At 34.6% G+C, this 15349-nt stretch overlaps 1 protein-coding gene and 1 non-coding gene across 4 annotated transcripts; one reads left to right on the forward strand and one right to left on the reverse strand.

Moving 5' to 3' along the window:
- Positions 1 to 1323: 1323 nt before the first annotated feature.
- Positions 1324 to 9469, forward strand: LOC121407953 (caseinolytic peptidase B protein homolog). 3 transcript variants are annotated; one of them, XM_041599231.1, is made up of 10 exons: positions 1324 to 1855; positions 2191 to 2333; positions 3672 to 4049; positions 4424 to 4529; positions 5263 to 5340; positions 6068 to 6327; positions 6917 to 7037; positions 7504 to 7679; positions 8174 to 8278; positions 8888 to 9469. In XM_041599231.1, the coding sequence occupies exons 2-10, from the start codon at positions 2208 to 2210 to the stop codon at positions 9152 to 9154; spliced, it is 1617 nt and encodes a 538-aa protein (XP_041455165.1). In that variant the 5' UTR covers positions 1324 to 1855; positions 2191 to 2207; the 3' UTR covers positions 9155 to 9469. The 3 variants fall into 3 exon arrangements, with proteins under 3 accessions (XP_041455165.1, XP_041455157.1, XP_041455174.1); XM_041599223.1 differs by having other exon boundaries at positions 1324 to 2333; XM_041599240.1 differs by having other exon boundaries at positions 1324 to 2333; positions 8892 to 8983.
- Positions 9470 to 14217: 4748 nt separating this feature from the next.
- Positions 14218 to 14291, reverse strand: TRNAN-GUU. Its single transcript has one exon. It is a non-coding gene; the product is annotated as a tRNA-Asn (tRNA).
- Between the last annotated feature and the right edge of the window lie 1058 nt (positions 14292 to 15349).

Below are 15349 nucleotides of genomic sequence, written 5' to 3' on the forward strand. Positions count from 1 at the left end.
TCGGTGAAGTAAATAGAAAGATAGTTGCACAACTTTATTAGTTGCAGTCCACGGTGTGTGCATATCGTCGAACAAGAGATAAACAGAATGAACTTTGAATACAAGATTATTTTCATTTACTTTAAAAATTCAGTACAATTGACCGTTGATTGAAGTCCTTAAACATTTCATGTGAGTGTATTTCATGTCTTTTTGGAATTACACACTGTATTTTATTATATGAATTAATAACAAAATCCAAGTTCCTCCTCATGGGCATGTGAAACAAATTTTATTCCTCCTGAACATGTGCATTGACTTTCAATCATCATGACCAGTATTTTAACAGCTTATGATTAAGTCAAGTTGGTCCTTTTATTGTTGTCAAATCTGTAAAAAACTGAAATATTGTATTATTCAAACAATAAAAAACAAAAGAATTAGTGAGTGAGGGACCTCATCGACTCTCTCATTTGCATATCACTGAGTTGTGTATATCTTTTCAGAGAAAAATAAGCGAAACTTGAAAATGTCATAACTTTCTAATTTTTCATCCAATTTTGAATAAATTTTCAGCGTTATGCTTGTTAGGTTTTTTCTCTTTTTTTTTTTCTCTTTTTTTTTTCTCTATCATTTCCATTCAGCAATTTTTGGGGTGGACTTGACCTAAGTTCTTTGATTATGTACTTCCGGGAACACTTTGGCCTTCATAATTACTTCAAAATGTTTACAAGTTGTTATTTCAAGTTATTAAAAAAATTCAATATTGAATATTACTACTTGACTAGAAATCGTTCTCATTATAAATAGTCTGCTGATGATACCCTCACCCCTCTTTCTGTCTTTATCTGTCTCTCCACCCCTCTCTCCCTCTCTCTCTTTTGATTGTGTGTTGTGTAGAATCCAGGATGAAAGAATGTAATACATATATGTTCAGGATTTGTTAGGTTTTATTTATTTTTATTTATTATTTTCACTTGCCTGATTTCACACAATATTGCTTTGAATTTAATACACAACAGTGCATCCATGCAACTGACAAAATTGTACATCTTCAAAACATTCGAAGCAGAATTTCAGATCATATTTGGTTAGCCTTATGTGGTGTCTAAATCGTCAGATAACTGATGAGGTGAGTTGAGCCAATCATAATAGGGAAGATCATTTTGACATAGTATTTTTGATGGTTATAATAAGAAGAAGGCAATAATAATCATGATTTGACGGAATGGTAAAGATCATTATCAACCAACCATGACTGAATTCAACAAGGAAGTAAATTCATACATTTATACACGCAATCAATTGTAGATTGGAATTATTTTCATTTCTTCTTTCACAGTTGGTCGTGCTTCTGTTTTTGACCATTCTGCTACATTTGTACAGAATTACAATGCATGGTTACAAATAGTCACAAGATCAATTGTGAAAGCCACTTGATAACGAATCTCTCTACTGGCCTGTATACGATTTACATATGTTGCTTGTTGCTAGGTCAGGCAAACAGTGGATGAAAATTATCTTCATTTCCCGTAGAATATATATAATATCAATAATGACACAATAAAGTGGAACAAATTCCATTGCATTTTAAGAATGTCGCATAAAACAAAACTGGATGGAATTCGAACTTTGGCATGTATACATACCTTTGGAAGAGATTATCATTTGAACTCATGATTATGAACTAGTATTATAACATATTCAGCATTTTTACCAATAACAAATATGATATTACAGGTTAAGTAATTACAAGATAAGATTAGGCTTAGCTTTTCCAAGAAGTTTGACATTTGTTTTACGACAAAATAGAAATTCGCCACCTATCAGTTATTTGCAGGCTATAGCCTGATATGAACAGGGAATCTTGCGACTGGTGAGTATAAACGTTTTTGTCTCATTTTCTTTAAAACACATAGGAACAACATATATGTTTATTTTTACACGATTTTTTTTTCAGAAAACTGACAGATATTACTTTGTTGTAAGAAAAAATGAAATGTGAGATGTATACTTGATAGGTTTATTTTGTTGATGGGGGGGGGGGGGCTATGTACATCTTGATTGTTTTGTTAACTAAAAATGAAAATGAACTGTTATGTGTGTGCGGGAAAATCACATATTTCAAATTTTATTTACATCTAATTTTGCTGAAGATTCAATCAGAAATATCTTTGCTCATTATCAAATTATTAATTCTTTATTTGAAAGGATCATAGAAGTTAGTAATGGCTGAAGCAGACTGGACCTGTCAACATTGTACTTTCTTCAACCAAAACAGTGCATCGAAATGCCAAGCATGTGACTCAGAGAGGATAGATTTCGGAGATGTATCAACTCCAAATGAAGACGAGGTACGTGGTATTTTGAAAGGGCGGGTGAACAACTTGAAAAAATTGCCAGAATGCACGAAGGGTATAAACAATGTGTTTTTAAAATACATGTAGCTTGACCAATAGATCGCTTGTCTGTCTACCTTTCTGGTGCCTTCCTATATACCTTATCCCTCATCTGGAAAGGAATCTTTCTCTAGCTTTCCTTATTTTTCATGTAGAATCGATTTAGAAAATGAGTCTCTCCTAAATTAGAATCAGAGAAAGTTTGTGGCCCAGTGGATGGACTCTGAAGAAGAGAGTCGTGGGTTCAATCCCAGCATGGCGTAGTTTCCTTCAGCAAGAAATGTATCCACATTGTGCTGCAGTCGACCCAGGTGAGGTAAATTGGTACCTGGTAGATATTAATTCTTTGAAATGCGTGTGCACTGTAATTAACTACGACCGCCAAGCGAAAGCCTGGATATATCCAAGGGCCCGTGATACAAAGCTTATATTGTAGAACACTTTTCTACCATTAATTCCATCGCCTACAATGTACAATCAATTGTAAAAATCAAGCGTACGGTTAATTGATAATCTTTGTGTTAATACGGAACCCAAGTCCTTTGTTTGAAAGCATAGAGACATAATGATATGCGCTATACAAGAGCTGTTTATTTATTCATTATTATTATTATTATCATAATCATCATCATTATCGTTATTATTATTATTATTATCATCATCATCATCATTATCGTTATTATTATTTAATTTGCTTGTCATTTTTTTTTCGGGGACGAAATATCATTAATTTTGGGTCAAAATCCTTTTTTTTGTATTGCTTGTCAAATTTTTTCTCGGAAAAATGTGCCCCCCCCCTTGAAAAATCATGGATCCGCCCCTGTTATCATCATCATTATTATTATTATCATCATCATTATTGTTAATATTATTATTTTTTTTTAATTTACAAATTAAATATGAAATACATATAACATTGGCCCATTCCGGTTTTTACATTACTTACAGGATACGTTTAATTGATTTGAAATATAAATTAATTCTGCAAAATAATCTATGAGTTATTACTGAAATGGAGATATCCCCTATTATGCCGGCTATTTATTGTATTTTTATGTATCGCTGGGTATTCACATGGCATTTTTTATATATACAAGGGCGATGCCATAGAGGAAAGATTACCTAATAATTAGGTCAATAATAGGGTGATAATAGTCACATGACCCAAATCTTGCTTTTAGATAATCTTCTTTCTTCCAATTTCTTTCTTTTTTCTATAAAAAGGGGGGCCGCCCACTGCCCCCTTTATCACCGCCAATGAATTTACATGTCCTATTGATTTTATTATTTCAGTGGTCTTGCCCTATGTGCACTCACAACAATAAAGTTGACTTGTTAAACTGTTCAGCCTGCCTGATTCGAAATCCTCACGCACCAACATTTGAATACCATGAGTATGCTGTTGCACTAGACGAGCCAACTGGAGCTACATCATTAGATGTCGTCGACAGTGACTGGGTCTGTCCTGCTTGTTCAAGATCCAACCCTGTGACGTCACTGAACTGTGTCCATTGTCACGATGACCAGTGGGTTGATGTGTGGTCGTGTCCACATTGTACCCATGATAATCCGATGGACAGCGTGATTTGTTGGGTGTGTGAACACGGTCAGCAGTTGTTCTCGGTCGGCGATGGGCATGATGTACCACAAGTCCAACATCTTGCAACTGGCGTAAGTATATAGGACTTCCGATGACCGAATTCGGATTTGAATCGATCAGATTTATTTTTCAATCTCACACGATTTAAAGTCGAAACTTATATACTCAAACCTGTGAATGCTTTAATATAAATTTCTGGATAATCAGGATTTATTCAGTGTCAACTGAAAAAAGAGTAAAATTTACAAAAGCACTGCCCCTACCCAAATTAAAATCATTAATTAATAACAACGATGATAAACAGAAAGAAAGAAAGACAGGCAAATAAATATATAAATAAGTGAAAATAAATATGAAAATAAGAAATGAATAAAACGAATAAATATATACACTGACTAAACATTTTTTGTTTATTGTGATACTGAAAATCTGCCTTTTTTTTCAGCTCGCTGGAATGGAAATCTCAACACACAGGAAACCCACTAAACTTGAGAAACATTTTCAGGATAAAATTATTGGTCAAAAGCACGCTATCTCCTTGGTGGCACGAAGTAAGTGTGAAAGATTTCTCATCATACATCGGTTTAGGGTGTATTCACACATCCACCATGCTTAAAGGTCAAGTCAACCTCAAAAAAATGTTGATTGGAATCAATAGAGAAAAATCAGACAAGCGTGATACTAAAAATTTCATAAAAATCGGATGTAAAATAAGAAAATTACGACATTTTTAAGTTTCCATTGTTTTCAAAAAGTCGTTATATGCACAATTTAGTCACATGCAAATGAAAGAATTGATGATGTTCTTCACTCACTATTTTTGTTTGTTTGTTTGTTTGAATTATACAATATTTCAATTTTTACAGATTTGACAATAAAGACCAACTTGACTGAAACATAAAATGTTAAAAAAAATGGTAATTCAACATGTTAAGGTCGAAATAAAACTTTGTTTCACAGGACAATGAGAAGAAAATTAGAATATTTCAGATTTCATATAATAAAATACAAAAGAAATAGTGAGTGTGTGATGTCATCATTTCCCTCATTTGCATACCAATCAGGATGTGAGATTAAGCGAAACTTAAAATTGTCTTATTTAGCAACTTTCTTATTTTCCATCCGATTTGATGAAATTTTCAGTGTTGTGCCTGTTGGATTTTTCTTTTTTATTCAAATCCACTTTTGGTTGGGGTGGACTTATCCTTTTATAGAGTAAGAGTAACCTACTCTATTACCTACTAACAATTATTAATTTTGATTCATTTTTTTCCTGAATTCCAGCTATTAGACGGAAGGAAGGAGGTTGGCAAAGTGAAGACAAACCGCTGGTATTCCTTTTCTTGGGATCATCTGGTATTGGTTAGTTATCAATCACCAATTTTGGGTTTCATCTTATGTTGCAGGGCAGTGATCTTCAATATCTATCATTTTTGTATGTTGTATCCCGAATCTCTGAATTTGTTTTTGAAAAGACAGTTGCATACTTTATGCGATTCCTCTGTTTATGAATATGATACTTGGAATTAATAATGCTATGTAAATGCTGGAGTTTGTTATAAGCTTCTACTTGTTATAACAGTGGGAAGTGAAGTGCATACCACTTGATTTTAGTGGTAGTAAGCATGGTAAGTAAAGTAAGTAAAGTAGTATACTGCAGGAGTTTGATAAAAGTTCAGAATAATAATCATATATAGAAACTCCTTTCTGTATTCTTTTACTTTGTGTTTGGAAATGCGGTTTATACCTACTTGGGTATGTGTATGAGGGTGCGGGGCGAGTGTGTGTGTGTGTGTGTGAGTAGGAGTTTGCGTGTGAAAGTGTGGGTGTGTGAGACTGTGATAATGGAATTCTAAAAGGAAACAGACTTTTACTATTTTGATGGGGAAAAGTTAGTAAAATATTGGAAAAAAATTAAGAAAACGATACTATTTAACGAGGGAATTGGGGAAAAGAAAGGTTATATCAGAGTAGTAGGTCCATGGTTACATTGACATCTGCTTCTGAATTTTCATTTTGTGAATTACTTTATTACTTTAGGAAATACTGCGATGTAATCATTAATACTTAGAATCTCGTTTCGATTCAGGGAAAACCGAAATGGCAAAAGCAGTGTCGACTTACCTGAAGCTCAAAGAAGCTGGTTTCATCAGAATTGACATGTCTGAATATCAAGAGAAGCACCAGGTCAGCAAATTCATCGGATCTCCTCCTGGTTATCTTGGTCATGAAGATGGCGGTCAACTAACAGAGAAACTCAAGAAGTTTCCGAAAGCTGTAGTTCTCTTTGATGAAGTTGAGAAAGCACACCCAGATGTCCTTACTATTATGCTACAGCTTTTTGACGAGGTATCCGTTTTTCTATTGTGCCATTCTCTTAACCTCAAACTAAAAACTTATTAGGATCTATTCTCCTTTCTCACAATTAGCATGACTGGTGGCGATTCTTCAGGGATCATTCCCTCTACTCACAATTATAGTGGTGATTCTTTAGCTTTGGGAACCGTTTCATAAAGAATTACAACTGTTGTAAGTTTGCCTTTTGGCAATTACTAGGATAATCTTGATTTTGATTGGCTGCTGAGCCCTGTTGCCATGGTAGTTTCCATAATTGCAAAGTAACAACAGTTGTAAGTCATTATGAAACGGACCCCAGATCTCATGACCATTCTCATATCTCACTTTGACCAATGGCAAGCGGATCCCTTATTCCACACTGTCGGTGTTTCAAAATTTAACTCGGAATGTTGTGTCTATACTGCTATATTTTTCGTTGTTGTTTTACATTAAAATCAACAGTTATCTAAATTTCATTTAAAGAGTTACTGTTGCCTAATATTGGACAAGACCTACACGTGGCAACTCATTAACAGACAGTGGCGTTTTACCTGACTGTCGTGGATATTTAAGGTCTACCCTTTGTTGTTTTCCTCATTAGGGGAGGCTGACCGACGGAAAAGGTAAAACTATTAGGGGTGAGAAGGCTATATACTTCATGACATCAAACCTTGGGAGCAATGCCATCACTGAATTTTGGAAGGAAGCAAAGAAAGACACAGGTAAGTGACAAACGGTGGATGTGCCGTCGGGGACTTGAGCTGTCTAAGACGTCTACTGTACTGAGTATCATACAAAGTTCGAGGTTCGAACACCGGGTCATGAAACCTATGCCCCGAGCAATACATCTTATCTCATTGCTTCTTCGTGTCTTTTTTGTGACTTTACAGATCGGTCAAGGACATACATAACTACTATGATTGATATACTTCTGCAAGAACAAAAATTAAAACACGCATACAATATTCTCATAACCATTTATCAATTTCTGTCAACGAAACGGATTTGAATTATTTTCGTATGATAATGTAGTAATAGGCAAGTTGCCAACGAGGTTCATGTTTTTGATATGTCTATTTAGGATGATCTTGTCCCCCTCCCTCATTAGTACAAGAATAGATAATTTTGTTTTGAATTAAAATTCGAAACATAATTTGGATATGTTTTTATGCTCTCTTCAATGTATAGAACAAGTGAAAATCCCTGAGAACTTCAAGCAAGATGTCATTCAGCCTATTCTCAAAGATCACTTCAAGAGAGACGAGTTCCTTGGCAGAATCGATGAAACTGTCTTCTTTCTTCCGTTCACCGAGCAAGATCTTGTTCAACTTGTTACTAAAGAAATGGATAAATGGGCAAAACGTGTACGCTATAAAAAATCCAATATACTCAAATTTGAAGGAGATACATTGTCAGAGAGTACAATTCATAAAAGTTCTACTAAAATGAATAGATTCTTGTGAAAATGGGAAGAAACCAGTCACTTTGTAACATAAGTTCTAAAAAGAATTTTTCTGACAAGGTATATTTTTAAATTTCAGCAGGATGAGGAGAGGAGGAGAAAAAGAAAGAAAAAAGAAAGGAATAGAAGAAACAGAATAATTAGATTGTAGGGAAGATGAAGAATACGAACAATAACAGCAATAGCAAAGACAAGAACAGGAAGAACAAAAAATAAGAACAAGAAGAGGAACCAAAATATGATGATGAAGACGATCATGATAAAAATATTGCAAAAAAGGGAAGAAGGAAATGAAGAAGAAGAAGAGGAATAATATTGATAAAATGGAGGAGGATTTCCAAAACAAATTGTACAAACTATTATGAATTTGTTGCCATCTTTTATTTTTTTCATCAGGCAAAGAGTATGCACGATATAAAATTATCCTGGGACCCGTCTGTTCTGAAAGTTTTAGCAACTGGTTACAATGTTGATTACGGGGCTCGTTCCATCATACACGAGGTGAGTCAAAATAATCTTCTAATAAATGTTTGATTGAACTAGAAGCATACAGGGATGGCAACATAATTTTTTGTGGAGAGTGGACATGGAAGACTTATTATCATTATCATTATTGAAAATTATTATTTTCACTATTATCATTGTTATTATCATTATTATTATTATTATCATTTGAAACACGGGAATAATAGAATTTACAGGACCCTGATCTCTCTTTTCTTAATTTTCACACTCTTTTTCTTTCTCTCTCTCTCTCTCTCTCTTTGTCACTTCTTGAAAACTAATATCTGTAGAGAGTAAGGAAAGCAAGGGCAAATGGTAAAGCAAACGAGATGACTGGAGATGGATAAAAGAAGATAGGAAAAAAAGAAAAGAAGGACAGCGATCACTAAAGAGCAAGTCAGGGTCTACAAAAATTGACATGAAAGACAGAGAAAAGGAGAGAGAGAGGAAGAGGGTGGATTAGAGAGAGACGGGGATGAGATAATCATGCATATTTCATTCCCATCTCTTCATATAATGAGGATGATAGTAAAGTTACGGAAATTCAACTGGGGGAAATACCTTAAGAGTTAAGAAATGTGTGTCAGGATTTTTTTTCCCCTACAGGTAGACAGAAGAATAGTGAATAGTTTGGCAGAACTCCAAGGTGAAAATGAAGATATCGTGAAAGGTAGCAAGATCCATATATCAGTTGTTAAAGACAGAGGCTCCATGGATAGTAACTCGCAGGGTACATCATCAGGAGCCAACGCTTCATCAGAGATGATGACGACAAACCCAGATCATAAGGCAGAGAGCGCCACCTCTCGAGCTGTTATGAAGATGGAGGTGCTTGATTGTAATGATTGTGTGAGGATAGAAATCCGAATTTGAAAATGTTGATTCAATATTGTTGATAACACATTTCTGACATGTAAACAGTACAACGATGATACAGATTTGTTATATATTGTGAAACTCTTACCATCTGAAATGAGATCCGTACACCTGAGCCTGTTACTTGCAGGTGGAACATTTCGATCGATGATTTCTCAGATTGTCTCTGCCAATGACCCTCTGTAGCCTTAAAACCTTCCTTTCATATTTCTCCACTTTAATTTTATGAGATTATTCGCTTGCTATAGATAGCATTATGACGTCAGGTGGGTTCTTATAAAAAATGTGAAATGAGATAAATATTCCAATGAAGGCTTGACGAAAACTCATCAAAAATTAACAGAGATATTAAGTTGTTACGTTGTCATGGATGTAATTTGTGAGGTCACGTGTATAGAGTCATCAGGTTCATCGGCTGAAAGGTGATTTTATGATGGTTGGATATATTTTGGTAATAGAATTATGAATGAAATCATTGAATCCACATGACATAGTCGTTGAAAAAATCATTGTTTTCATTAATATGCTTATAATCGAGAAAAAAAGGGGGTAATAAAGATTCGCGATCATGCTGAAAAGTCTATGATTTCTTATTATGCATGTTTATAATTATATATCATATCGTACAACTTAAAATGGTGTAATTTTGTTCTATTTTAATTGATTTTATATCTAAAATGTAGGAGCTTTAATCAATATGATCTCCAGCATTTCTCATATAATTTCATTTTTATCTTTAGTTCTTCTCATTAAAAAGAGCAAAATTATCAACCAATTGCCTATATAGTCATCGTTATTCTTCTTATTTTATTTATGGACATAAGTTGATCAAATATGTATTCATGACTGTAAGATGCTACAGTGTATACATAAAACCAAACCAAATAAAATCAATTCAAAATTAATGAAAACAGGTGTAATTTATTGTGCTGTTAATCGAAAAGTCTCTTTAATTTGACAAATAGTAACCAATGTAAAGTTTAATGGAGTAAAAAACTGCAATTGTCTCTAAAGAAGGCACTCTGAAAAATAAAAGACGATAACTGACACAATTCCACATGGGTGGTAAAATGGTGAAAAATTCGATAACAGTTTGTTAGAAATCTAAATTAAGATGATTTTAATGCCCTTTTTTGTTTCATCCTGCTCTCTTGCCTGGAAAGTCAATGGAATGTTTAACTTTCGAGGTCAATAACAAAGTCCTGATTATTCCCCTGGTGCCTAACTTTCTGCTCCCAAATATCATGGCTTGATTTACTTCATTAATTCATAAATACCCATAACAAATCTATTCAAATTAAAAACATCGTTTTTTATTATTTCAAATAAATGTCTCCATGAAATCTACAACGTCATATAAGCCCCAGCATCTCTTGGTATCATTCTCTCCTGAAATTCCCTTGTATTAGACAGGCTACTCATCGTTACACTCCTTTAGATCATAGGTTCATTCCAGGAGCCGGTTAATTACGACTTTGATTTAATTTTCGAAGCAAGCAATCAATACTGATTTGTGGATTGACATTGGCATGTCAACAAAATAATATGTTAGACCAAACGACAATGAAAACAAAGCGCACTTCTTCAAATGAGACTCGACAAAAGTATTTTCTCTATAGAAATGAGTCTCAGGCGGTATACGCGAAATAATTTGGGTTTTTTCTAAAAATCTGTCTTGAATCGCGCATAAGCGGTCCTTAGGAGGGAGACATATTTATAAATATAATATGAATTTAAACTATTCAGTTAAGATCATGTGATACGTTGCTTAATTATCATGATTAACGCTTGGTGTATGGTAAACCACTTCTGCAATTTCTGCAGAATTGTTTGCTGAATACATACATACCTGATTTTTTTGTTCGTCTTAAAACCATTCCATGATCACGAAATGTTGATCTCATCAAGTAACTCTATCTTTTAATAAGACCTGGGTCTGACCTTTGTGTGATTACTTTGTGCTCAATAAACACCCCTTTAATATCTTAAACATAAATAAAAACTTGCAACAAGTAATTTCATCACGAGAAATCGTTCATTATTGAGCTGTGTTCATTAAATCCGTTTAAAATAAAGTTTAAACGGATTAACTGAGCGCCATGTTTTGATGATGAAATTTTCGTCTTGTCGTCTTGTTATTAAATCAACAAATCATACCCACATTCAAATAAAGTGCAATTATGAAAGAGCGTTTTATATTTTAACCCCTCATAATTTGGTGTGATAATTACCCTACACAGACCATATTGTTTGTTGAATAAATCACGTTTATTTGCTTTCAACATTCCTCACCGAAATTTCTGACTAGTAAATTATATTCCTTGTTTTCATGATTCTTCGCTAGTGGATTCTATCAAAATAATAAAACATATTCTACGTTTTCATCGTCTTCAATCTTACGATGATGTATGTGTCTTTGTCGTACTTCATAGTGGATCTCGGAGAAGATTAACTCTTTGAATCTTTGGAGGAGTCACTTCATGTTGACTTGAAGCAGTGATATGGTTTAAACTGGTAGTGTAAGGATTAATATTTGTTGTAGCTGTATTCACACCCAGGGTATTGACTCACAGACTGAAGGCTGTTTCCTTTGCGAGAGGACCTCCAGGCTTGTCAACATCGTCACAGGGGTCTACCCTCCGCTATGTGATTTCAGCAACGAGTATAATTGGCCCATTTTTTTTTCATTCCTCTCCGTCTTTTCTCCAACATCATCACGCTTCATGCAAATTCTTCCCGCCTCCACCCGTTACACCTCCCGGGTATGTACAGCCCTCTCCTCCACACTCCAATCTACCTCTTTGACAACCTCCCTCCTAGATATTCTCATATTTTAATAAAAGATGAGGGTCCTTTCGACTTGTCTCCCTTCTCTCCCCGACACGGGAAATAGTTTTGTTTGCGGGCATTTAATGAGTATTTAACCACTTCTTCCATCCTGTTACCTTTTGTTTCTTCTCGATTCTATCGCGGCAACAAGATCTTTGAGTTAGGGTTTATATTTCAGAAATAGAAGGTTTCACTTAACTGAGCAGCTACACAAGCTGAGTGATACGGTCATGGATACTTATTGATCGTCTAGTTTAACGTTTTACATTACATCTCCTCCAACAACACGTATTATAATGATTCTTAAAGGACATTTCGAAAATGACAATTCTAAACCAATTTTCAAGATGGTGACATTTTTAGGACAGAATGCAATTATTTTAGTGAGATGTGCAAATCTGCCTCCGGTGATGTAAGAATTCATTAAAAAATAATTCAATCAAAGCATAGCTACATGTGTTAACGTTTGACTAATGAGATCATCTTTTATTCACGCGTTATTTTTTTCTAGTATTCTATGTTGATTTTTATTGCGTAGTACTCCTCAGGCGAAATATGATTGCATAAAATGTCTAGAGTCGCAGAATGGACGACTTTCGGTCAAAATTAAATCGCCCGAAAGCAACTTATAAACAACTGCTGTTTTCAAAGTTTGAAAAAAAGAAAACTTTGAAACTTTTTCTTTTCATTTTATGCATCAATTATTTCCATATCATTATTCAGAAAAAAATGAATTAAACGATTTTCATTTCGAAAAGTGGAAGCTTGTTTTTTGGGGGGTCATTATACTTTTTATAATATATATCAGAGATAATTACTATTTTGGATATCAGGAGTGAATATGTATCAAGATACGATCATGAAAGTTAAACTGTGTGGGTTGCAAATAAGGAAAAGTTGAACTTTTCGAGGTCATTCTTCGGATTTTTCTTTATGTGTTAAACTTTTCCTTATGTATCATGATGTTCAGATGCTATTTGTTAAGCTGAAAATGATAGTTGAAAATTCACATGGACATTTAGTTACCGAAATTTACTCCCCCCCCCTCCCTTAATGAATGATGATAAAATCAATGAATGAGTGAATTAAATTAGTTGAAAAAGTTGGAAGAAATTGATGATAATAGCATACTAATATAAATTAATGAACATACAGACAGTACAATTAATAGACAGACGTATGCATAATGTGTTTTTTTTTATCAGCATTGTCATTATTGATGTTGCAATTCGTAATTATGTATCGATGCTTTCAGCCATTTTTGGTAAATCAATTCAACTACCTATAGTTTATTCAGTCATCTTTTTTTTCTTCATTTATCTATTAATTAATTTATGAATTCATTTATTCATTTTCAATATATTCATGTTTTATAAAACATTGAATTATTTTCTTACATGGAACTACAGCTCGTTTGTTTAAAATGAATTTAATCGCGGTGTATTAAATGTAACAGAAAAATACCCTTTCGGCAGTCAGAAGAGTGATTTATGCTTTCTCTTTTGGAGAGGCATCACGTCTCAGACAGTCAATGCTGTTGTGTTAACTGGAAACCATTGAGACTTTGCTTTTCTCTTTGCGCACATGTACTTCCCTTTGCTACTTGGAATACAAGAGAGGCAAGGCATGCATGCTCTAAGAGCAGTAAACACCTTCTCTTAAAAGCCACTTCAATGTGTGTTTACATACACAATAAAAGACCATTGAGAGGAACAATTGAGCCAAGAGAGAGGAAGGATGAGGAAGATAGAGAGGGAGATGTTAAGAAAGAGAGTGTGTGTGTGTTTATAAAAGAAAGAAAGAGAGGGGGAGAGATAGGCAGACGGTGGTAGGAAGGGGTGAGAAAGAGAGGGGTAAGAGTGATGGATGTTGGGCGTGTGGGGGGTAATGGAATGGAGTGAGATGGAGAAAACGTAAGAAGGGTGAAATAACAGCGTAAGAGGATGACAAAAATAAGTAAAGAAAAAAATGAAAGAGGATGACATCGAGAAGAAATCAGGGATGGAATAATGAGACAACGCCCGTATTCTTTAAAAATCATGAACTAATTTGCATTTTTTGAATCCACGAAATCGAGTTACCAAAGGGGGTATATGGAAGAGTTGAGCTTAAAATGAGTGTCCACTGTTTTAGCTACTTATCATTTGCAATCTGAATGAAGACAGGAATATGTAATCCGAAATTGAAACATTACCTTGAATCTCAATTTTTTTTTTCAAGCAAAAACATTCCGTCCCTGGGTGGGCTTGAACCACCAACCTTTCGGTTAACAGCCGAACGCGCTAACCGATTGCGCCACAGAGACGGTTATAATCGTTGGGTGTTTCATAAAACTATTCGCAAGTTACGAATGACTTTAAGCACGACAGTTTATGAATCATCCACAATGTCCTCATTCTTAAATTCCCTTACGTGCCTAAAAACATGCAGAAAGGCTCTTTGACTCACATTGGCATAATACAAAATAAGCATTTTCCTGTTTCATGTTGGTTCATTTTGGGCCACACGAATCCTGTAAGCTAAAAAAATGTTAATTGACCCTTTTTATGTTTTAAAATTAACTTGTGCTGATTAGTGAATTTAGCTTATTCTGATATCACAGCACATAACAAGGAGAGTTCATGATAAACGAGGGCTCCGTTCCCCGTTTCATTTCCATTACGGTAATGCTTTGTTACCATTGAGGTTTCCATAATAGAACATTATAAGTCGTTGTGAATCGGGCACCAGAACATCACCCAAAATAAAATAAAGACCAAACATCGGTTGGAAATAGGGAAATTTATTTTGCATATTCCTTTCGTTTTCCTTTTATTGCTCTGTTCACTTTTACTTTGCTTCTGATGCTGTTGCTGTTATGTATATAATATATACACTGTTTTAATAACATTTCAAGATATAAGTTAGCTATTTTTTTCGTAACTAACCATGCTAACCTGTACTTTAATGGTCATCATGACATAGGGAGCGAAAAAAAACCGAGAAAGCGGAGACTAACGAATAACAAAAGGGAGATGAAGGGAGAAAGTTGAAGGTGGAAAACTAGTAATGTGGTTGATATAAGGAAGGTAAAAAGCTTTCAAGTCGGCGTCGATTCAAGTGTGTGACCAACTCGAAAGGCAAATCTCGCTGACAATAGGTCAACGGGAGAAAGGAAAAACGCGCCTATGCCTGCTCCGGCAGACGATAATCAAATTTGTGACAGGCCGGTTTCCCGCGCTTCGCATCTTCACCGAGCTATTAAAGCTCCTACCTTCGCAAGCAGGTCGTGCGTAGAATATTCAGTTCCCTCTTTTTCTCTTCATCCTCGTCATCTTAACATTCTCTTTCCTCTTCCTTTTCTCCTCTTTTACCTTCTCTTAT

This window comes from Lytechinus variegatus, chromosome 1, assembly GCF_018143015.1.
Source record: "Lytechinus variegatus isolate NC3 chromosome 1, Lvar_3.0, whole genome shotgun sequence".
In the NCBI taxonomy this organism is placed as follows: Eukaryota; Metazoa; Echinodermata; class Echinoidea; order Temnopleuroida; family Toxopneustidae; genus Lytechinus; species Lytechinus variegatus.